General features: G+C 39.5%; 1 protein-coding gene across 1 annotated transcript in view; it reads left to right on the top strand.

The window, feature by feature from the left end:
* Positions 1–22,557, top strand: part of SVEP1 (sushi, von Willebrand factor type A, EGF and pentraxin domain containing 1) — a 260,322-nt gene that overhangs the window by 133,598 nt on the left and 104,167 nt on the right. The window contains exons 17-18 of the mRNA XM_010365569.2: positions 1,359–1,520; positions 4,136–4,297. Coding sequence (XP_010363871.2) covers positions 1,359–1,520; positions 4,136–4,297 — 324 coding nt within the window. The remainder of the gene's footprint in view (positions 1–1,358; positions 1,521–4,135; positions 4,298–22,557) is intronic.

Genomic DNA, 22,557 nt, shown 5'->3' with positions numbered 1-22,557 from the left:
AAAATAAAAATAAAATAAAATAAAAGACAGTAAGTAGTGTGGCAAAAAATTCCATCGAGGCAGCCAACACCAGTCTTTTTTTTTAAATTGAGGTGAAGTTCACATAACATAAAATTAACCATTTTAAAGTGTATAATTCAATGGCATGAAGTACATTCACAATCGTGTGCAACCATCACCTCTATTCCCAAAACATTTTCATCACCCTCAGAGGAGACTCTATGCCCATTAAAGTCACTCCCTATTCTCCCTCTCCACTCCCAACCCCTTAACTTTTAACCCCTATTCTAGACTGCCATGATCTAGATCAATTCCAGCCTGTTCCCCAAAGAAATCATCATTTATAGGTAAGGAAATCTCCTGTAATGGAACTGTGTACACTCAGCTGAACCGAATGGCATGAGTCTTATGTTCATCTCTCCGTAAACGTGGGTTCTTGTGTCCTTCTTCCACAGTTCTTATTGCTAGTCCAAGAGCTCAGCTGGGTTTTTTATAGTGTGACAAATTCAGCCCATCAAAAGCACATTAAAATTGTTGTTCTAAGCCTGCACGTGTTTCCTCCCCACCTCAATGGGATGCCCCACCAATCAGGCATCCCATTGACCGGTGTTTCTCATTTCTCAGTGTGATCTCGCATCACATCAAATGCTTGTAAAATGCATCTTGACTCAAGCCCCATCCTAGGACTAATGCATTTGGAGGTGGGGTCTTGAAATCTGCATGTTTAACGAATACATGGGTAATTATTACACACTCGATCTCAGAATCACCTAGGTGCTAATTTCAAGTGTCTTCCCCATTAAGGATATTAATTTTGGTAGCAGCCTTTTCAGTTTAATGTTTAATGTTCTATTTTTGTCTCAGAATTTCGGAGCCACTCCAAACCTATCAAATCTCAAAAAAATGAGGGTGCTAACTGACAAGCAGTCAGTTTCAATGGGGAAGCATTCAGAGAAACAACTAAGAAAATGTTTGTAGTGTCTGAAATCCTCAAGGGAACCAAACTAACTGTTTTTTCCTTTTTGTCCCTCAGCTTTTTCTTTGTTAACTGTCTTCTCATGATAATCTGGCTTATCATAGCTTTAACCCACACTTTTAAACCCCCGTTATATAAGCCTTAAGCTTGGTCAATAAGAATTTGCTTTTTCTTTAAAAAATAAAAGAATGTCTTCCTGTTGGTTTCTGGGAACATATTTCTGAAAGGTTTACCTTGTGAATAAACCTCTGGCCATAAAATTTAACCCATAAACAATAGCACCTGCAAGCATGCTTTATTACTTACATGTCTTAGGAAAAAAGAGCTCAGTGTGTTCCACCGTTGTAGTTTATTCACTGTTTCCTGTTTGCTTTTTCTGCAGTTAATTGCCCTTTGGGAACCTATTATTCTCTGGAACATTTCACCTGTGAAAGCTGCCGGATCGGATCCTATCAAGATGAAGAAGGGCAACTTGAGTGCAAGCCTTGCCCCTCTGGGATGTACACAGAATATATCCATTCAAGAAACATCTCTGATTGTAAAGGTAGAGGCTTACTGGACATTTCAACTAAAGAAGCCCAATTTTTGTTTCCCTTTTGGGGGAAAGAAAGATTTATTTTCTTCACCCAATACTAGGCTCTTGTCTGAGGCCCCTATGGCAAAAGATAGATTTGCAAGAGAAAAGCATACACATTTATTCAATATAAGTTTTAGGTGAACTAGGAGCCTTCAGAAATGAACCAGAAAAACCTGTGTATTTTTATGCTAAATTCGATGAAGAAGAGGATACTTGTGGAGAAGAATGATCTATTGGGAATAAGTTAAGTGGAGCTTAGCAAGTCTTGATTGTTCAGATTCTTCAGTGTGTCCCTGTGTCTTCAGGGATAGGAATATTGTTTTCCTCTTGCCTACCTCTTATAGGGTGGGCATTCCTCACATGAGGGTTTTACAGTCTGCTTCAAAGGGGAAGGTGAGAGAATTATTTTTAGGTTTTACAATCTCCTAAAGGAAAGAAAGGCAGAAGTTCAGAGACACTTTCCTGCTTCTATAGTTTTCTCAAATTTCCTTTAGCTTGAAATATTCAGTATGCCTAGGCAAGGTACAATATTTGCGGGTAGGGTGTCCTAAGCCCCATCACGGTCCTGAAATCTAAATGGCAAATAAAATGAAATAATGGCGTACAGAAAGCAATGTTATTTATTTTTTCTTTCTTTTAAACATAAAATATTACCTGAGTGTTTCCCCCACTTTAAAGAAGTCCATTTAGCTTTTCTTTTGGAAATATTCCATTGCTCTAAGTTAAACTCCAATCCGTATTCATCAATTAGCCTGGTGTATTAGGCCATTCTGACATTGCTATAAAGGAATACTTGAGACGGAGTAATTTATAAAGAAAAGAGTTTTAATTGGCTCATAGTTTTGCAGGCTATACAGAAAGCATAGCAGCATCTGCTTCTGGGGTGGCCTCAGGAAGCTTCCAATCATGGCAGAAGGCAAATAAGGAGCAGGCTTGTCACATGGAGAAAGTAGGAGCAAGGCAGGGAGTCAGGGCGAGGGGAATGTGTGGTGGCTCACACCTGTAATCCCAGAACTTTGGGAGGCTGAGGCAGGCAGTTTGTTTGAGCTAAGGAGTTCAAGACCAGCCTGGGCAACATGGCAAAATCCTGTCTCTACAAAAAATACAAAAATTAGCCAGGCATGGTGGTGTGCACCTGTAGTCCCGGTTACTCGGAAGGCTGAGGTGGGAGGATTGCTTGAGCCCGGGAGGTGGAGGCTGCAGTGAGCTATGATCGTACCACTGTACTCCAGCCTGAGGGACAGAGCAAGACCCTGTCTCAAAAAAAAAAAAAAAAAAAAAAAAAAAAAGTGAAAAAGAGAGACAGGGGAGGTGCCACATACTTTTATACAATAAGGTATCACAAGAACTCACTCACTAGCACTGGAACAGCACCAAGGGTATGATGCTAAACCAGCCATGAGAAACCCACCCCCATGATCTTGTCACCTCCCACCAGGCCCTACCTCCAACACTGGGGATTATATTTCAACATAAGATTTGGGCAGAGACACACATCCAAACTATATCTATCACCTGGATTCTTTTCTTGAATCTCACATTAATTAATGGAAAGAAGTTTCATGACACTTTGCAATTATTGGATTGCTTTTTGTTAGAATAGTGTCTGATGTGATGAGATCAGTTCTCCGTTTACTTGGAAATGAATAACTACAAGCACATACGCACATATTCTTGCTACTAAAATATTCAATATTTTCAAAATATTTTCACTATTATTCTCAATAAGAGTTCCTGATGGAAACATTTTCTCTCATAATTAAGGTTGCAGCAAGACATGCCTAAAATAAGGAATTTCAGAAGCATGCTTCTTTGCCGTAGTTCTGAATGCAGGTGTGGGTGCTTAATGACTGATATAAACTCTAGAGCAGTGCACTAATTGGAAATGCACTAAACATGTTAGCAATGGTGAAAAGGAGAGTTGTTTGGCGGTCAAAAGCGTAAAGAAAGGTCAGTACTCTGGGAGTCAGGGCATCTGGCCAAAGTTCTCTTCTTCTACAAATCATCCTTATGAATTTAGAAAGTTGCTTCACCTCTCTGGGCCTGAAGGTATGTCTACTTTTATGCTCTACTCCCCACCAGCCCTTGGATGAAATGGCATCTCTAGGTAAGAGGAGGTAGCAGAGCTAGTTCTTATTTAGAGCAGCCGGTTCTTTTTTAAAGCAGAGATGTCAGAGTAGTTTATAAGGCGCTAGCTAGGTTTGGGGTTTTGTTTCTGTCACTCAGGATAACAGTGTACGTATTGAGAACTTCTACATGAACAAATTCCCAGTGTACAACTTGTTCCTATCATAGTGTCCTTCTGTGCTATGTATTTCTAACTTCATTTGACAACTATTTATTGAACATGTTCTATGCATCAAACACTGTAAAAGGTCATAATGGAAGTAAATGGAAATAGTCTAAAACTTAGTATAGAGAAGGATGGTGGTGCCATAATATGCATATGCTTAGCTAACAGGAGAAAGAGCCCTCTGGGTTCCTCATTCTGTCCTAAGTTGCAGAAAACCCTATCCCACACAGTGCTAATTTTGTGCTGCTTAATATCATTGTTGATAATAATATTACCTTTTTCTTTTCAGCTCAGTGTAAACAAGGTACCTACTCATACAGCGGACTTGAGACTTGTGAATCGTGTCCACTGGGCACTTATCAGCCAAAATTTGGTTCCCGGAGCTGCCTCTCATGTCCAGAAAACACCTCAACCGTGAAAAGAGGAGCCGTGAACATTTCTGCATGTGGAGGTTATCAAAGCCTTAGGCATTGATATTTCTTTAAACTTACTAGGTTCTATGCATGAAGGAGTGGCATATTTTCAGCAAAACCATACATCTACTCTATGCACAGAATGGAAATAACTGTCTCTTCATAAAAAGGTTTTTTTTGTTTAGTTTCTTAGCCAGTTAACACTTAGGTATAAATACCTGCTGTGTCAACACTGGGCTGGGTTAGGAACACTAAAGAAGTACAAGACTTTGTCTCAGGCCTCAAACAGTAATAAACATGTGGCTTCGTGATATGGTAGAAATACATCTAAACTAGGAACTTCATTCCCTCCTTTATAAAGTGAAGTTCTGTCTAGTGTTTCTTGAAACTCTAAACGTATTTTATTCTGTGGGTTATTACATTTCACTCCCTACTAGTTGAGGGTTTTCTTAACTGGTTATTCACTCGAACAGCACATTAGAATCATCTTCACATTTACGTGAGTATTTTTAAAGTACTGAAACCTGATCTTCTCTTCCAGAGATTCTGATTTAACTTGTCTGAGTAGAGGCTGGGAATTGGTTTTCTTAAGTTTCCCCAGGTGACTATTTGAGGTGATTAGGAAAATCTGAGAGCCACTAATTTTGGTTCTCAAATGTCAGCCTGGAGAGCTTTTTAAGACAGATTGCGAGGCCCTACCTCCAGGGTCTTTGATTAGGTAGGTCTGGGGAGGGGTCGGAGAATTTGCATTCCTATTAACAACTAGTTTTCAAGTAATGCTGATTCTACTGGTCCAGGGACCACACATTGAGAACCACTGGTTTAAATAGAAATAAAAAGATGAGAGTTCCAATTTTTAAGTATTTCTGACTAACATCCCTACTGAGGGATGTTTTCCAGCAAAATACTCATGAACATGTAAACAAAAACAAAAGATGAAAACTTAGAATGACAATGAAACTAGGACTGACAGTCAGGGTCAGCCTACTTCCAGAAATTTCAAAAAATTGCAACTACTGTAATTTGCAAAGTCAATAGAACTGGACTAAAAATAAAGCGTTGTTGGCCTACCTCTGCTACTCACTGGGAACCAAACAAACATTCCTTGATGAAAGATTTTTTTTAAAAAAATTGTATATCCTACCTCTACAGTTTTATTTAAAAACCTAAAGTCTATGGCAACTGAGAAGTGAAGAAGCTGTTCCCATATTGAATGAATGGTGTTTTGAAGAAGCCAACCTACTGGTTCCCTGCTTCTCTCAGACAACACAGAGACACATAGGCACACTTCCTACTCACACTGCACGCTAGCCATGCTTGACTTCATCCAGTTAGAGATTACCAGTAAACAAGAGCTAGGAAAAGTTAATGTGCAAGGGCAGGAAGGGGCGTTTCCCGCATTGCATCTTGGAAGTTATAGTCCTCATAAGTTAAGTGCATTGGGACAAAAGGAAACATGCAAAACACATTCTGAATGATACGTTTTTATATACTTCATCTGTTTAAATTATCTCAGTCTAGTAGAATCAAGGTAGATACAAGTCTGTGAGACCTGAGGCATTGGGCAAGTAATATTCATCAACCCAATAGTTTCACCGAAGAGTTGAGAAGAAAATTTAGGGCCTAACTGAAACTCATAAACCATGTCTGTTGGATAATATCATCTTTGGATCTTTTTTGTTTTTTTAAGTTCTAGGGTACATGTGCACAACATGCAGGTTTGTTACATATGTATACTTGTGCCATGTTGGTGTGCTGCACCCATTAACTCGTCATTTACATTAGGTATATCTCCTAATGCTATCCCTTCCCCCTGCCCCTTCCCCACAATAGGCCCAGGTGTGTGATGTTCCCCTTCCTGTGTCCAAGTGATCTCATTGTTCAGTTCCCACCTGTGAGTGAGAACATGTGGTGTTTGGTTTTCTGTTCTTGTGATAGTTTGCTGAGAATGACGGTTTCCAGCTGCATCCATGTCCCTGCAAAGGACACGAACTCATCCTTTTAATGGCTGCATAGTATTCCATGGTGTATATGTGCCATATTTTCTTAATCCAGTCTGTCACTGATGGAGATTTGGGTTGATTCCAAGTCTTTGCTATTGTGAATAGTGCCACAATAAACATACATGTGCATGTGTCTTTATAGCAGCATGATTTACAATCCTTTGGGTATATCCCCAGTAATGGGGTGGCTGGGTCAAATGGTATTTCTAGTTCTAGATCCTTGAGGAATCGCCATACTGTTTTCCACAATGGTTGAACTAGTTTACAGTCCCACCAACAGTGTAAAAGGGTTCCTATTTCTCTACATCCTCTCCAGCACCTGTTGTTTCCTGACTTTTTAATGATTGCCATTCTAACTGGTGTGAGATCGTATCTCATTGTGGTTTTGATTTGCATTTCTCTGATGGCGAGTGATGATGAGCATTTTTTCATGTGTCTATTGGCTGTATGAATGTCTTCTTTTGAGAAGTGTCTGTTCATATCCTTTGCACACTTTTTGGTAGGGTTGCTTGCTTTTTTTTTTTTTTGTAAATTTGTTTGAGTTCTTTGTAGGTTCTGGATATTAGCCCTTTGTCAGATGAGTAGATTGCAAACATTTTCACCCATTCTGTGAGTTGCCTGTTCACTCTGATGGTAGTTTCTTTTGCTGTGCAAAAGCTCTTTAGTTTAATTAGATCCCATTTGTCAATTTTGGCTTTTGCTGCCATTGCTTTTGGTGTTTTAGACATGAAGTCCTTGCCCATGCCTATGTCCTGAATGTTATTACCTAGGTTTTCTTCTACGGTTTTTATGGTTTTAGGTCTTTAATTTAAGTCTTTAATCCATCTTGAATTAATTTTCAAATAAGGAGTAAGGAAAGGATCCAGTTTCAGCTTTCTACTTATGGCTAGCCAGTTTTCCCAGCACCATTTATTAAATAGGGAATCCTTTCCTCATTTCTTGTTTTTGTCAGGTTTGTCAAAGATCAGATGGCTGTAGATGTGTGGTATTATTTCTGAGGGCTCTGTTCTGTTCCATTGGTCTATATCTCTGTTTTGGTACCATTACCATGCTGTTTTGGTTACTGTACTATAGTTGGAAGTCAGGTAGCATGATGCATCCAGCTTTGTTCTTTTGGCTTAGGATTGTCTTCGCAATGTGGGCTCTTTTTTGGTTCCATATGAACTTTAAAGCAGTTTTTTCCAATTCTGTGAAGAAAGTCATTGGTAGCTTGATGGGGATGGCATTGAATCTATAAATAACCTTGGGCAGTATGGCCATTTTTACGATATTGATTCTTCCTATCCATGAGCATGGTATGTTCTTCCATTTGTTTGTGTCCTCTTTTATTTCACTGAGCAGTGGTTTGCAGTTTTCCTTGAAGAAGTCCTTCACATCCCTTGTAAGTTGGATTCCTAGGTATTTTATTCTCTTTGAAGCTATTGTGAATGGGAGTTCATTCATAATTTGGCTCTCTGTTTGTCTGTTATTGGTGTATAAGAATGCTTGTGATTGTTGCACATTGATTTTGTATCCTGTGCCTTTGCTGAAGTTGCTTATCAGCTTAAGGAGATTTTGGGCTGAGATGATGGTGTTTTCTTTTTTTTTTTTTTTTTTTTTTTTTTTTAATTAAACTTTAAGTTCTAGGGTACATGTGCATAACGTGCAGGTTTGTTACATATGTATACTTATGCCATGTTGGTGTGCTGCATCCATCAACTCGTCAGCACCCATCAATTCATCATTTATATCATGTATAACTCCCCAAGGCAATCCCTCCCTCCTCCCCCCTCCCCATGATAGGCCCCAGTGTGTGATGTTCCCCTTCCCGAGTCCAAGTGATCTCATTGTTCAGTTCCCACCTATGAGTGAGAACATGCGGTGTTTGGTTTTCTCTTCTTGTGATAGTTTGCTAAGAATGATGGTTTCCAGCTGCATCCATGTCCCTACAAAGGATGCAAACTCATCCTTTTTTATGGCTGCATAGTATTCCATGGTGTATATGTGCCACATTTTCTTAATCCAGTCTGTCACAGATGGACATTTGGGTTGACTCCAAGTCTTTGCTATTGTGAATAATGCCGCAATAAACATACATGTACATGTGTCTTTGTAGTAGAATGATTTATAATCCTTTGGGTATATACCCAGTAGTGGGATGGCTGGGTCATATGGTACATCTAGTTCTAGATCCTTGAGGAATTGCCATACTGTTTTCCATAATGGTTGAACTAGTTTACAATCCCACCAACAGTGTAAAAGTGTTCCTATTTCTCCACATCCTCTCCAACAACTGTTGTTTCCTGACGTTTTAATGATTGCCATTCTAACTGGTGTGAGATAGTATCTCATTGTGGTTTTGATTTGCATTTCTCTGATGGCGAGTGATGATGAGCATTTTTTCATGTGTCTGTTGGCTGTATGAATGTCTTCTTTTGAGAAATGTCTGTTCATATCCTTTCCCCACTTTTTGATGGGGTTGTTTGTTTTTTTCTTGTATATTTGTTTGAGTTCTTTGTAGATTCTGGATATTAGCCCTTTGTCAGATGAGTAGGTTGCAAAAATTTTCTCCCATTCTGTAGGTTGCCTGTTCACTCTGATGGTAGTTTCTTTTGCTGTGCAAAAGCTCTTTAGTTTAATTAGATCCCATTTGTCAATTTTGGCTTTTGCTGCCGTTGCTTTTGGTGTTTTAGACATGAAGTCCTTGCCCATGCCTATGTCCTGAATGGTACTACCTAGATTTTCTTCTAGGGTTTTTATGGTATTAAGTCTAACATTTAAGTCTCTAATCCATCTTGAATTAATCTTCATATAAGGAGTAAGGAAAGGATCCAGCTTCAGCTTTCTACTTATGGCTAGCCAATTTTCCCAGCACCATTTATTAAATAGGGAATCCTTTCCCCATTTCTTGTTTCTCTTAGGTTTGTCAAAGATCAGAGGGCTGTAGATGTGTGGTATTATTTCTGAGGACTCTGTTCTGTTCCATTGGTCTATATCTCTGTTTTGGTACCAGTACCATGCTGTTTTGGTTCCTGTAGCCTTGTAGTATAGTTTGAAGTCAGGTAGCGTGACGCCTCCAGCTTTGTCCTTTTGACTTAGGATTGTCTAGGCAATGCGGGCTCTTTTTTGGTTCCATATGAACTTTAAAGCAGTTTTTTCCAACTCTGTGAAGAAACTCATTGGTAGCTTGATGGGGATGGCATTGAATCTATAAATAACCTTGGGCAATATGGCCATTTTCACGATATTGATTCTTCCTATCCATGAGCATGGTATGTTCTTCCATTTGTTTGTATCCTCTTTTATTTCACTGAGCAGTGGTTTGTAGTTCTCCTTGAAGAGGTCCTTTACATCCCTTGTAAGTTGGATTCCTAGGTATTTTATTCTCTTTGAAGCAATTGTGAATGGAAGTTCATTCCTGATTTGGCTCTCTGCTTGTCTGTTACTGGTGTATAAGAATGCTTGTGATTTTTGCACATTAATTTTGTATCCTGAGACGTTGCTGAAGTTGCTTATCAGCTGAAGGAGATTTTGGGCTGAGACGATGGGGTTTTCTAAATATACAATCATGTCATCTGCAAACAGGGACAATTTGACTTCTTCTTTTCCTAACTGGATACCCTTGATTTCTTTCTCTTGCCTGATTGCCCTAGCCAGAACTTCCAAGACTATGTTGAATAGGAGTGGTGAGAGAGGGCATCCCTGTCTTGTGCCAGTTTTCAAAGGGAATTTTTCCAGTTTTTGCCCATTCAGAGTGATATTAGCTGTGGGTTTGTCATAAATAGCTCTTATTATTTTGAGGCATGTTCCATTGATACAGAATTTATTGAGCGTTTTTAGCATGAAGGGCTGTTGAATTTTGTCAAAAGCCTTTTCTGCATCTATTGAGATAATCATGTGGTTCTTGTCTTTGGTTCTGTTTATATGCTGGATTACGTTTATTGATTTGCGAATGTTGAACCAGCCTTGCATCCCAGGGATGAAGCCCACTTGATCATGGTGGATAAGCTTTTGGATGTGCTGCTGAATCCGGTTTGCCAGTATTTTATTGAGAATTTTTGCATCGATGTTCATCAGGGATATTGGTCTAAAATTCTCTTTTTTTCTTGTGTCTCTGCCAAGCTTTGGTATCAGGATGATGTTGGCCTCATTAAATGAGTTAGGGAGGATTCCCTCTTTTTCTATTGATTGGAATAGTTTCAGAAGGAATGGTACCAGCTCCTCCTTGTACCTCTGGTAGAATTCAGCTGTGAATCCATCTGGTCCTGGACTTTTTTTGGTGGGTAGGCTATTAATTATTGCCTCAATTTCAGAGCCTGCTATTGGTCTATTCAGGGATTCAACTTCTTCCTGGTTTAGCCTTGGGAGAGTGTAAGTGTCCAGGAAATTATCCATTTCTTCTAGATTTTCTAGTTGATTTGCGTAGAGGCATTTGTAGTATTCTCTGATGGTTGTTTGTATTTCTGTGGGGTCAGTGGTGATATCCCCTTTATCATTTTTTATTGCGTCTATTTGATTCCTCTCTCTTTTCTTCTTTATTAGCCTTGCTAGCGGTCTGTCAATTTTGTTGATTTTTTTCAAAAAACCAACTCCTGGATTAATTGATTTTTTGGAGGGTTTTTTGTGTCTCTATCTCCTTCAGTTCTGCTCTGATCTTAGTTATTTCTTGCCTTCTGCTAGCTTTTGAATGTGTTTGCTCTTGCCTCTCTAGTTCTTTTAATTGTGATGTTAGAGTGTCCATTTTAGATTTTTCCTGCTTTCTCTTGTGGGCATTTAGTGCTATAAATTTCCCTCTACACACTGCTTTAAATGTGTCCCAGAGATTCTGGTATGTTGTATCTTTGTTCTCATTGGTTTCAAAGAACATCTTTATTTCCGCTTTCATTTCGTTATGTACCCAGTAGTCATTCAGGAGCAGGTTGTTCAGTTTCCATGTAGTTGAGCGGTTTTGTTTGAGTTTCTTAGTCCTGAGTTCTAGTTTGATTGTACTGTGATCTGAGAGACAGTTTGTTATAATTTCTGTTCTTTTACATTTGCTGAGGAGTGCTTTACTTCCAATTATGTGGTCAATTTTGGAATAAGTGCGACGTGGTGCTGAGAAGAATGTATATTCTGTTGATTTGGGGTGGAGAGTTCTATAGATGTCTATTAGGTCCACTTGGTGGAGAGATGAGTTCAATTCCTGGATATCTTTGTTAACTTTCTGTCTCCTTGATCTGTCTAATTTTGACAGTGGAGTGTTGAAGTCTCCCATTATTATTGTATGGGAGTCTAAGTCTCTTTGTAAGTCTCTAAGGACTTGCTTTATGAATCTGGGTGCTCCTGTATTGGGTGCATATATATTTAGGAGAGTTAGCTCTTCCTGTTGAATTGATCCCTTTACCATTATGTAATGGCCTTCTTTGTCTCTTTTGATCTTTGATGGTTTAAAGTCTGTTTTATCAGAGACTAGGATTGCAACCCCTGCTTTTTTTTGTTCTCCATTTGCTTGGTAGATCTTCCTCCATCCCTTTATTTTGAGCCTATGTATGTCTCTGCATGTGAGATGGGTCTCCTGAATACAGCAGACTGATGGGTCTTGACTCTTTATCCAGTTTGCCAGTCTGTGTCTTTTAATTGGAGCATTTAATCCATTAACATTTAAGGTTAATATTGTTATGTGTGAACTTGATCCTGGCATTATGATAATAACTGGTTATTTTGCTCATTAGTTGATGCAGTTTCTTCCTAGCCTCGATGGTCTTTACATTTTGGCATGTTTTTGCAATGGCTGGTACCGGTTGTTCCTTTCCATGTTTAGGGCTTCCTTCAGGGTCTCTTGTAAGGCAGGCCTGGTGGTGACAAAATCTCTAAGCATTTGCTTATCTGTAAAGGATTTTATTTCTCCTTCACTGATGAAACTTAGTTTGCCTGGATATGAAATTCTGGGTTTAAAATTCTTTTCTTTAAGAACGTTGAATATTGGCCCCCACTCTCTTCTGGCTTGTAGAGTTTCTGCCGAGAGATCTGCTGTTAGTCTGATGGGCTTCCCTTTGTGGGTAACCCGACCTTGCTCTCTGGCTGCCCTTAAGATTTTTTCCTTCATTTCAACTTTGGTGAATCTGGCAATTATGTGTCTTGGAGTTGCTCTTCTGGAGGAGTATCTTTGTGGCGTTCTCTGTATTTCCTGAAATTGAATGTTGGCCTGCCCTACTAGGTTGGGGAAGTTCTCCTGGATGATATCCTGAAGAGTGTTTTCCAAGTTGGTTCCATTTTCCCCCTCACTTTCAGGCACCCCAATCAGACGTAGATTTGGTCTTTTTACGTAATCCCATACTTCTTGTAGGCTTTGTTCATTTCTTTTTCTTCTTTTTTCTTTTGGTTTCTCTTCTCGCTTCATTTCATTCATTTGATCTTCAATCGCTGATACTCTTTCTTCCAGTTGATCGAGTCGGTTACTGAAGCTTGTGCATTTGTCACGTATTTCTCGTGTCATGGTTTTCATCTCTGTCATTTCGTTTATGATCTTCTCTGCATTAATTAGTCTAGCTGTAAATTCTTCCACTCTTTTTTCAAGATTTTTAGTTTCTTTGCGCTGGGTACGTAATTCCTCCTTTAGCTCTGAGAAGTTTGATGGACTGAAGCCTTCTTCTCTCATCTCGTCAAAGTCATTCTCTGACCAGCTTTGATCCGTTGCTGGCGATGGGCTGCGCTCCTTTGCAGGGGGAGATGCGCTCTTATTTTTTGAATTTCCAGCTTTTCTGCCCTGCTTCTTCCCCATCTTTGTGGTTTTATCTGTCTCTGGTCTTTGATGATGGTGACGTACTGATGGGGTTTTGGTATAGGTGTCCTTCCTGTTTGATAGTTTTCCTTCTGACAGTCAGAAGGACTGTCTGTTGGTCTGCTGGAGATTGCTTGAGGTCCACTCCAGACCCTGTTTGCCTGGGTATCAGCAGCAGAGGTTGCCGAAGATAGAATATTGCTGAACAGCTACTCTACCTGTCTGATTCTTCCTTTGGAAGTTTCCTCTCAGGGCTGTACTCCACCCTTTGAGGTGTGGGGTGTCAGACTGCCCCTAGTGGGGGATGTCTCCCAGCTAGGCTACTCAGGGGTCAGGGACCCACCTGAGCAGGCAGTCTGTCCGTTCTCAGATCTCAACCTCCGCGTTGGGAGATCCATGGCTCTCCCCAAAGCTGTCAGACAGAGTCGTTCGCGTCTGCACCAGCCCCCGCTGCTTCCCCTGTTGGTCTTCAGCTGTGCGCTGTCCCCAGAGGTGGAGTCTACAGAGACAGGCAGGTTTCCTTGAGCTGCTGTGAGCTCCACCCAGTTCGAGCTTCCCAGCGGCTTTGCTTACCTACTTGAGCCTTAGCAATGGCGGGCGCCCCTCCCCCAGCCTCACTGCTGCCTTGCAGATAGATCGCTGCAGACTGCTGTGTTAGCAGTGAGGGAGGCTCCGTGGGCGTGGGACCCTCCCGGCCAGGTGTGGGATATATTCTCCTGGTGTGCCTGTTTGCTTAAAGCACGGTATTGGGGTGGGAGTTACCCGATTTTCCAGGTGTTGTGTGTCTCAGTTCCCCTGGCTAGGAAAACGGATTCCCTTCCCCCTTGCGCTTACAGGTGAGGCGATGCCTTGCCCTGCTTCAGCTCTCGCTGGTCAGGCTGCAGCAGCTGACCAGCACCGATTGTCCGGCACTCCCTAGTGAGATGACCCCAGTACCTCAGTTGAAAATGCAGAAATCACCGGTCTTCTGTGTCGCTCGTGCTGGGAGTTGGAGACTGGAGCTGTTCCTATTCGGCCATCTTGCTCCGCCCCGATGGTGTTTTCTAAATATACAATCATGTCATCTGCAAACAGGGACAACTTGACTTCTTCTTTTCCTAATTGAATACCCTTTATTTCTTTCTCTTGCCTGGTTGCCCTAGCCAGAACTTCCAACATTAAGTTGAATAGGAGTGGTAAGAGAGGGCATCCTTATCTTGTGCCAGTTTTCAAAGGGAATGCTTCCAGTTTTTGCCCATTCAGTATGATATTGGCTGTGGATTTGTCATAAATAGCTGTTATTACTTTGAGATGCGTTCCATCAATACCTAGTTTATTGAGAGTTTTTAGCAGGAAGGACTGTTGAATTTTGTCAAAGGTCTTTTCTGCATCTATTGAGATAATCATGTGGTTTTTGTCTTTGGTTATGTTTATATGCTGGATTACATTTATTGATTTGCGTATGTTGAACCAGCCTTGCATCCCAGGGATGAAGCCTACTTGATCATGGTGGATAAGCTTTTTGATGTGCTGCTGGATTCGGTTTGCCAGTATTTTACTGAGGATTTTTGCATTGATGTTCATGAGGGATATTGGTCTAAAATTCTCTTTTTCTGTTGTGTCTCTGCCAGGCTTTGGTATCAGGATGATGTTGGCCTCATAAAATGAGCTAGGGAGGATTCCCTATTTTTCTATTGATTGGAATAGTTTCAGAAGGAATGGTACCAGCTCCTCCTTGTACCTCTGGTAGAATTCAGCTGTGAATCCATCTGGTCCTGGACTTTTTTTGGTTGGTAGGCTATTAATTATTGCCTATTTCAGAGCCTGCTATTGGTCTATTCAGGGATTCAACTTCTTCCTGGTTTAGTCTTGGGAGAGTGTAAGTGTCCAGGAATTTATCCATTTCTTCTAGGTTTTCTAGTTTATTTGCATAGAGGTGTTTATAGTATTCTCTGATGGTAGTTTGTATTTCTGTGGGGTCAGTGGTGATATCCCCTTTATCATTTTTTGTTGTGACTATTTGATTCTTCTCTCTTTTCTTCTTTATTAGTCTTGCTAGCAGTCTATCAATTTTGTTGATCTTTTCAAAAAACCAGCTCCTGGATTCATTGATTTTTTTGAAGGCTTTTTTGTGTCTGTATCTCCTTCAGTTCTGCTCTGATCTTAGTTATTTCTTGCCTTCTGCTAGCTTTTGAATGTGTTTGCTCTTGCCTCTCTAGTTCTTTTAATTGTGATGTTAGAGTGTCAATTTTAGATCTTTCCTGCTTTCTCTTGTGGGCATTTATTGCTATAAATTTCCCTCTACACACTGCTTTAAATGTGTCCCAGAGATTCTGGTATGTTGTATCTTTGTTCTCATTGGTTTCAAAGAACGTCTTTATTTCTCTCTTCATTTCATTATGCACCCAGCAGTCATTCAGGAGCAGGTTGTTCAGTTTCCATGTAGTTGATCAGTTTTGATTGAGTTTCTTAGTCCTGAGTTCTAGTTTGATTGCACTGTGGTCTGAGAGACAGTTTGTTATGATTTCTGTTCTTTTACATTTGCTGAGGAGTGCTTTACTTCCAACTATGTGGTCAATTTTGGAATAGGTGAGATGTGCTGAGAATGTATATTCTGTTGATTTGGGGTGGAGAGTTCTGCAGAGGTCTATTAGGTCTTCTTGGTGCAGAGCTGAGTTCAATTCCTGGATATCCTTGTTAACTTTCTGTCTTGTTCATCTGTCTCATGTTGATAGTGGGGTGTTAAAGTCTCTGATTATTATTTTGTGGGAGTCCAAGTCTCTTTGTAAGTCTCTAAGGACTTGCCTTATGAATCTGGGTGCTCCTGTATTGGGTGTATATATATTTAGGGTAGTTAGCTTTTCTTGTTGAATTGATCCCTTTACCATTATGTAATGGCTTTCTTTGTCTCTTTTGATCTTTGTTGGTTTAAAATCTGTTTTATCAGAGACTAGGATTGTAACCCCTGCCTTTTTTTGTTTTCCATTTGCTTGGTAGATCTTCCTCCATCCCTTTCTTTGGAGCCTATGTGTGTCTCTGCATGTGAGATGGGTCTCCTGAATACAGCAAACTTAAGGGTCTTGACTCTTTACCAAATTTGCCAGTCTGTGTCTTTTAATTGGAGCATTTAGTCCATTTACATTTAAGGTTAATATTGTTATGTGTGAACTTGATCCTGTCATTATGATATTAGCTGGTTATTTTGCTCGTTAGTTGATGCAGTTTCCTCTTAGCATCAATGGTCTTTACATTTTGGCATGTTTTTGCAATGGCTGGTACTGGTTGTTCCTTTCCATGTTTAGTGCTTCCTTGAGGATCTCTTGTAGGGCAGGCCTGGTAGTGACAAAATCTCTAAGCATTTGCTTGTCTGTAAAGGATTTTATTTCTCCTTCACTTATGAAACTTAGTTTGGCTGGATATGAAATTCTGGGTTGAAAATTCTTTTCAAATGTTGAATATTGACCCCCACTCTCTTCTGGCTTGGAGAGTTTCTGCTGAGAGATCTGCTGTTAGTCTGATGGGCTTTCCTTTGTGGGTAACCCGACCTTTCTCTCTGGCTGCCCTTAAGATTTTTTCCTTCATTTCAACTTTGGTGAATCTGACAATTATGTGTCTCGGAGTTGCTCTTCTCGAGGAGTACCTTTGTGGCATTCTCTGTATTTCCTGAATTTGAATGTTAGCCTGCCTTGCTAGGTTGGGGAAGTTCTCCTGGATAATATCCTGCAGAGTGTTTTCCAACTTGGTTCCATTCTCCCTGTCACTTTCAGGCACACCAATCAGACGTAGATTTGGTCTTTTCACATAATCCCATATTTCTTGGAGTCTTTGTTCATTTCTTGTTACTCTTTTTTCTCTAAACTTCTCTTCTCGCTTCATTTCACTCATTTGATCTCCAATCGCTGATACTCTTTCTTCCAGTTGATCGTGTCAGTTTCTGAAGTTTGTGCATTTGTCACGTAGTTCTCATGTCGTGGTTTTCATCTCTCTCAGTTCGTTTATGGACTTCTCTGCATTGGTTATTCTAGTTATTCATTCTTCCATTCTTTTTTCAAGGTTTTTAGTTTCTTTGCACTGGGAACATAGTTCCTCCTTTAGCTCTGAGAAGTTTGATCGACTGAAGCCTTCTTCTCTCAGCTCGTCAAAGTCATTCTCCATACAGCTTTGTTCCATTGCTTTTGATGAGCTGCGTTCCTCAGTTGAAAATGCAGAAATCACCTGTCTTCTGTGTTGCTCACGCTGGGAGCTGGAGGCTGGAGCTGTTCCTATTCGGCCATCTTGCGTGCCCCCCAATCTTTGGATCTTTTAATTAAAAGTCCCACAAACCTTCACATTCTGATTGAAATAGATCTGCCAGAGACTCTTTTATTTTGTCAATATAAGAACTAATTTTGGCAGAAAGTCCACAGTAAAAATTCTCTCTTCCTGCTCACTTCCTCTAACCACAAAAGCAACTAGGATTTTTATAGTGAAACAAGTTCATATTTGACATTTTTTTTCTCTTAGCTTTCTGAATAAACCTTGAGGTTTGTGTAATACTAAAATATTATAATTAGGAGTTATAATTCCCAGAAAGTCTCTAAATCTCTGGCCCTACTCTCTTAATATTCCTAGCATAAGTTTAACCACATTCTGCTTCTCATGAGTGGGAATTACAAATGACAAAAGTTAACATTCTTCTGTGGTGCTGGATAAACATTTTATTTTAAACTTAAATATGTATAAGTTCTAAAATGGTCCCTTATATATATTCTTTCTTAGTTTTTAACTCCTCTCTCTTTCTCTTTTTTGTTTGCTTGCTTTTGCCTTTCTCTTTCCTTCTTTCTCTTTCTCTCATTTTTGCCTTTTTCTTTTCCTTTTACCTGCCTTTCTTTCGCCTGCCTTTCCTTCTTTCTTTCTTTTATCTGCCTTTCTTTCTGCCTTTTCCTTCCCTTCTTTCTTTCCTTCCTTTTTCTTTATTTTCTCTTTTGGTATTGATTGATTATTTTTGTTATTGATTTATTTTCTATCTTTCAGTATTGATTTATTTTTATAGTGTACCATTTACCTTATTTTTTGCCAAGACATTAGTTTTGTATTTCTCTATCATGTGGCACTTAAAATATTATTATTCAAGATAGCAATCATGTTTAAGTATCACAAAGTATATTAGTTTGTTAAAGTAATTTATTTGTACATTTTACTTTTTATAACTTCTTAGATTATTACATATTCTTGTGTTTGTAGATACACACTCAAGAGTCTGAAATTTTTTATTCATTAAAGATAATTTTTATCTGAAGAATTCCACAGGTGACTTGTTGTTGTTGTTGTTAATATATGATCCTGTAGGAGAAGAAAAGATGATGTTTAGACAGGATGACACCACCTTTTACCCTGACTCTCCAGAACGAAGTTAAAAGGAGGCTCAGGAAGTCATTGACCTCTGACCTCATCTTAAGAAACTGATTTATTTATTTAAAATGATCTATAATTAAGGTGTACAAAATGATGTTATGATATTCTTATGCACATATACATCATCTCACATAGTTGCCCTTCTTTGTGTGTGTGTGTGGTAAGAGAAGCCGAAATTCTCTTAGCAAATTTCTAGTATACAATATAGTATTATTAATTGTAGTCAGAAAACCCATTGAAGGCCGGGCGTGGTGGCTCAAGCCTGTAATCCCAGCACTTTGGGAGGCCGAGACGGGCGGATCACAAGGTCAGGAGATCAAGACCATCCTGGCTAACACGGTGAAACCCCGTCTCTACTAAATACAAAAAAAAAACTAGCCGAGCGAGGTGGCGGGCGCCTGTAGTCCCAGCTAATGTAGTCCCAGCTACTCGGGAGGCTGAGGCAGGAGAATGGCGTAAACCCGGGAGGCGGAGCTTGCAGTGAGCTGAGAACCGGCCACTGCACTCCAGCCTGGGCGACAGAGCGAGACTCCGTCTCAAAAAAAAAAAATAAAAGAAAACCCATTGAAAAGGCAAAATCCACTTGGCTCTAAGTCTGTATGTGTTGCCCTTAACACTGTCAGAGAAAAGCACAAGTGATATGACATTTTTTTCCTGGTCATTTCCATGCACTGTTTGTGATTTGATTTTAATATCATTTTGGTATACTTAGATTATTTTTCTCTCTCTCTCTCCAATAAAGGAGGTGAAAAGAGGGTTTTGTTCCATTTTTCTTGACTGGGAGACTAGTTTCTTTGGCCAAGAATCAAAATGAAACATTCACCCCTCTTTTCTCATGACACCAGTTCATTAGGAATTGTGTATTTATGTGTGTGTGTATGCGTATGTGTTTAGTACTGTATTACGTACTAGATAGTGCCACTATTATGTACATGTGTATGTTTATATATACATATATATGTGTGTGTGTGAATATATGTTTACTGCATATATGAATACTCTATTGAATGCTCATTGACCACTGCAGGAAAATATATTTCTGATGACAATGTCTGCCCTTGGACAATAACTTAAGCTAATTGCACATGAAAATTTATTTTATATTTTCTATGCTAAAAGGTATAGACATTACAATGATGAGTTAAGTATTTTTAGAAGCTAATAGATTTATTTATTTGAAATGTTAGTATTTTATTACTATTACATCTTAGTATAATTTTTTACCTTCTGTCAGTTTCTAGGGGCATAAACATCTTTTTGAGCATCTTTGTGCTGAAAATTATATGTAAAAAAAGGTTTAATTCATTACAGCACCCTGAGTTTTGCTGATGGAATTTATCTTTTCAGCATTTCATACATACTCAGAGATATTCTCTCAAACAAAATTTTGTACCTTTACCAGCGGAAGATTGATGCTTTCAGTTAACTAATTATTAGCTGTGTGTGTTACCTTTTCCAAATAGGCAATCACTTTTAGAAACTTAAGATTGAGGAAATCCATTTTTTTTTTCATTTTTTTATTATACTTTAAGTTCTAGGATACATGTGCATAACGTGCAGGTTTGTTACATATGTATATTTGTGCCATGTTGGTGTGCTGCACCCATCAACTCGTCTGCACCCATCAATTCATCATTTATATCATGTATAACTCCCCAATGCAATCCCTCCCCCCACCCCCCTCCCCATGATAGGCCCCAGTGTGTGATGTTCCCCTTCCCGAGTCCAAGTGATCTCATTGTTCAGTTCCCACCTATGAGTGAGAACATGCGGTGTTTGGTTTTCTGTTCTTGTGATAGTTTGCTAAGAATGATGGTTTCCAGCTGCATCCATGTCCCTACAAAGGACGCAAACTCATCCTTTTTTATGGCTGCATAGTATTCCATGCTGTATATGTGCCACATTTTCTTAATCCAGTCTGTCACAGATGGACATTTGGGTTGATTCCAAGTCTTTGCTATTGTGAATAGTGCTGCAATAAACATACGTGTGCATGTGTCTTTGTAGTAGAATAATTTATAATCCTTTGGGTATATACCCAGTAGTGGGATGGCTGGGTCATATGGTACATCTAGTTCTAGATCCTTGAGGAATTGCCATACTGTTTTCCATAATGGTTGAACTAGTTTACAATCCCACCAACAGTGTAAAAGTGTTCCTATTTCTCCACATCCTCTCCAACACCTGTTGTTTCCTGACTTTTTAATGATTGCCATTCTAAGTGGTGTGAGATGGTATCTCATTGTGGTTTTAATTTGCATTTCTCTGATGGCAAGTGATGATGAGCATTTTTTCATGTGTCTGTTGGCTGTATGAATGTCTTCTTTTGAAAAATGTCTGTTCATATCCTTTGCCCACTTTTGGATGGGGTTGTTTGCTTTTTTCTTGTATATTTGTTTGAGTTCTTTGTAGATTCTGGATATTAGCCCTTTGTCAGATGAGTAGATTGCAAAAATTTTCTCCCATTCTGTAGGTTGCCTGTTCACTCTGATGGTAGTTTCTTTTGCTGTGCAGAAGCTCTTTAGTTTAATTAGATCCCATTTGTCAATTTTGGCTTTTGCTGCCGTTGCTTTTGGTGTTTTAGACATGAAGTCCTTGCCCATGCCTATGTCCTGAATGGTACTACCTAGATTTTCTTCTAGGGTTTTTATGGTATTAGGTCTAACATTTAAGTCTCTAATCCATCTTGAATTAATCTTCATATAAGGAGTAAGGAAAGGATCCAGTTTCAGCTTTCTACTTATGGCTAGCCAATTTTCCCAGCACCATTTATTAAATAGGGAATCCTTTCCCCATTTCTTGTTTCTCTTAGGTTTGTCAAAGATCAGATGGCTGTAGATGTGTGGTATTATTTCTGAGGACTCTGTTCTGTTCCATTGGTCTATAGCTCTGTTTTGGTACCAGTACCATGCTGTTTTGGTTCCTGTAGCCTTGTAGTATAGTTTGAAGTCAGGTAGCATGACGCCTCCAGCTTTGTCCTTTTGACTTAGGATTGTCTTGGCAATGCGGGCTCTTTTTTGGTTCCATATGAACTTTAAAGCAGTTTTTTCCAATTCTGTGAAGAAACTCATTGGTAGCTTGATGGGGATGGCATTGAATCTATAAATAACCTTGGGCAGTATGGCCATTTTCACGATATTGATTCTTCCTATCCATGAGCATGGTATGTTCTTCCATTTGCTTGTGTCCTCTTTGATTTCACTGAGCAGTGGTTTGTAGTTCTCCTTGAAGAGGTCCTTTACATCCCTTGTAAGTTGGATTCCTAGGTATTTTATTCTCTTTGAAGCAAGCCTACCCACCAAAAAAAGTCCAGGACCAGATGGATTCACAGCTGAATTCTACCAGAGGTACAAGGAGGAGCTGGTACCATTCCTTCTGAAACTATTCCAATCAATAGAAAAAGAGGGAATCCTCCCTAACTCATTTTATGAGGCCAACATCATCCTGATACCAAAGCCTGGCGGAGACACAACAAAAAAAGAGAATTTTAGACCAATATCCCTGATGAACATCAATGCAAAAATCCTCGATAAAGTACTGGCAAACCGGATTCAGCAGTACATCCAAAAGCTTATCCACCATGATCAAGTGGGCTTCATCCCTGGGATACAAGGCTGGTTCAACATTCGCAAATCAATAAACGTAATCCAGCATATAAACAGAACCAAAGTCAAGAACCACATGATTATCTCAATAGATGCAGAAAAGGCTTTTGACAAAATTCAACAGCCCTTCATGCTAAAAACGCTCAATAAATTCGGTATTGATGGAACGTACCTCAAAATAATAAGAGCTATTTATAACAAACCCACAGCTAATATCATACTGAATGGGCAAAAACTGGAAAAATTCCCTTTGAAACCTGGTACAAGACAGGGATGCCCTCTCTCACCACTCCTATTCAACATAGTGTTGGAAGTTCTGGCTAGGGCAATCAGGCAAGAGAAAGAAATCAAGGGTATTCAGTTAGGAAAAGAAGAAGTCAAATTGTCCCTGTTTGCAGATGACATGATTGTATATTTAGAAAACCCCATTGTCTCAGCCCAAAATCTCCTTAAGCTGATAAGCAACTTCAGCAAAGTCTCAGGATACAAAATTAATGTGCAAAAATCACAAGCATTCTTATACACCAGTAACAGACAAGCAGAGAGCCAAATCAGGAATGAACTTCCATTCACAATTG

Source organism: Rhinopithecus roxellana, chromosome 16, assembly GCF_007565055.1.
Source record: "Rhinopithecus roxellana isolate Shanxi Qingling chromosome 16, ASM756505v1, whole genome shotgun sequence".
NCBI lineage: Eukaryota > Metazoa > Chordata > Mammalia > Primates > Cercopithecidae > Rhinopithecus > Rhinopithecus roxellana.
This window is presented reverse-complemented; position numbering and strand designations above follow the sequence as displayed.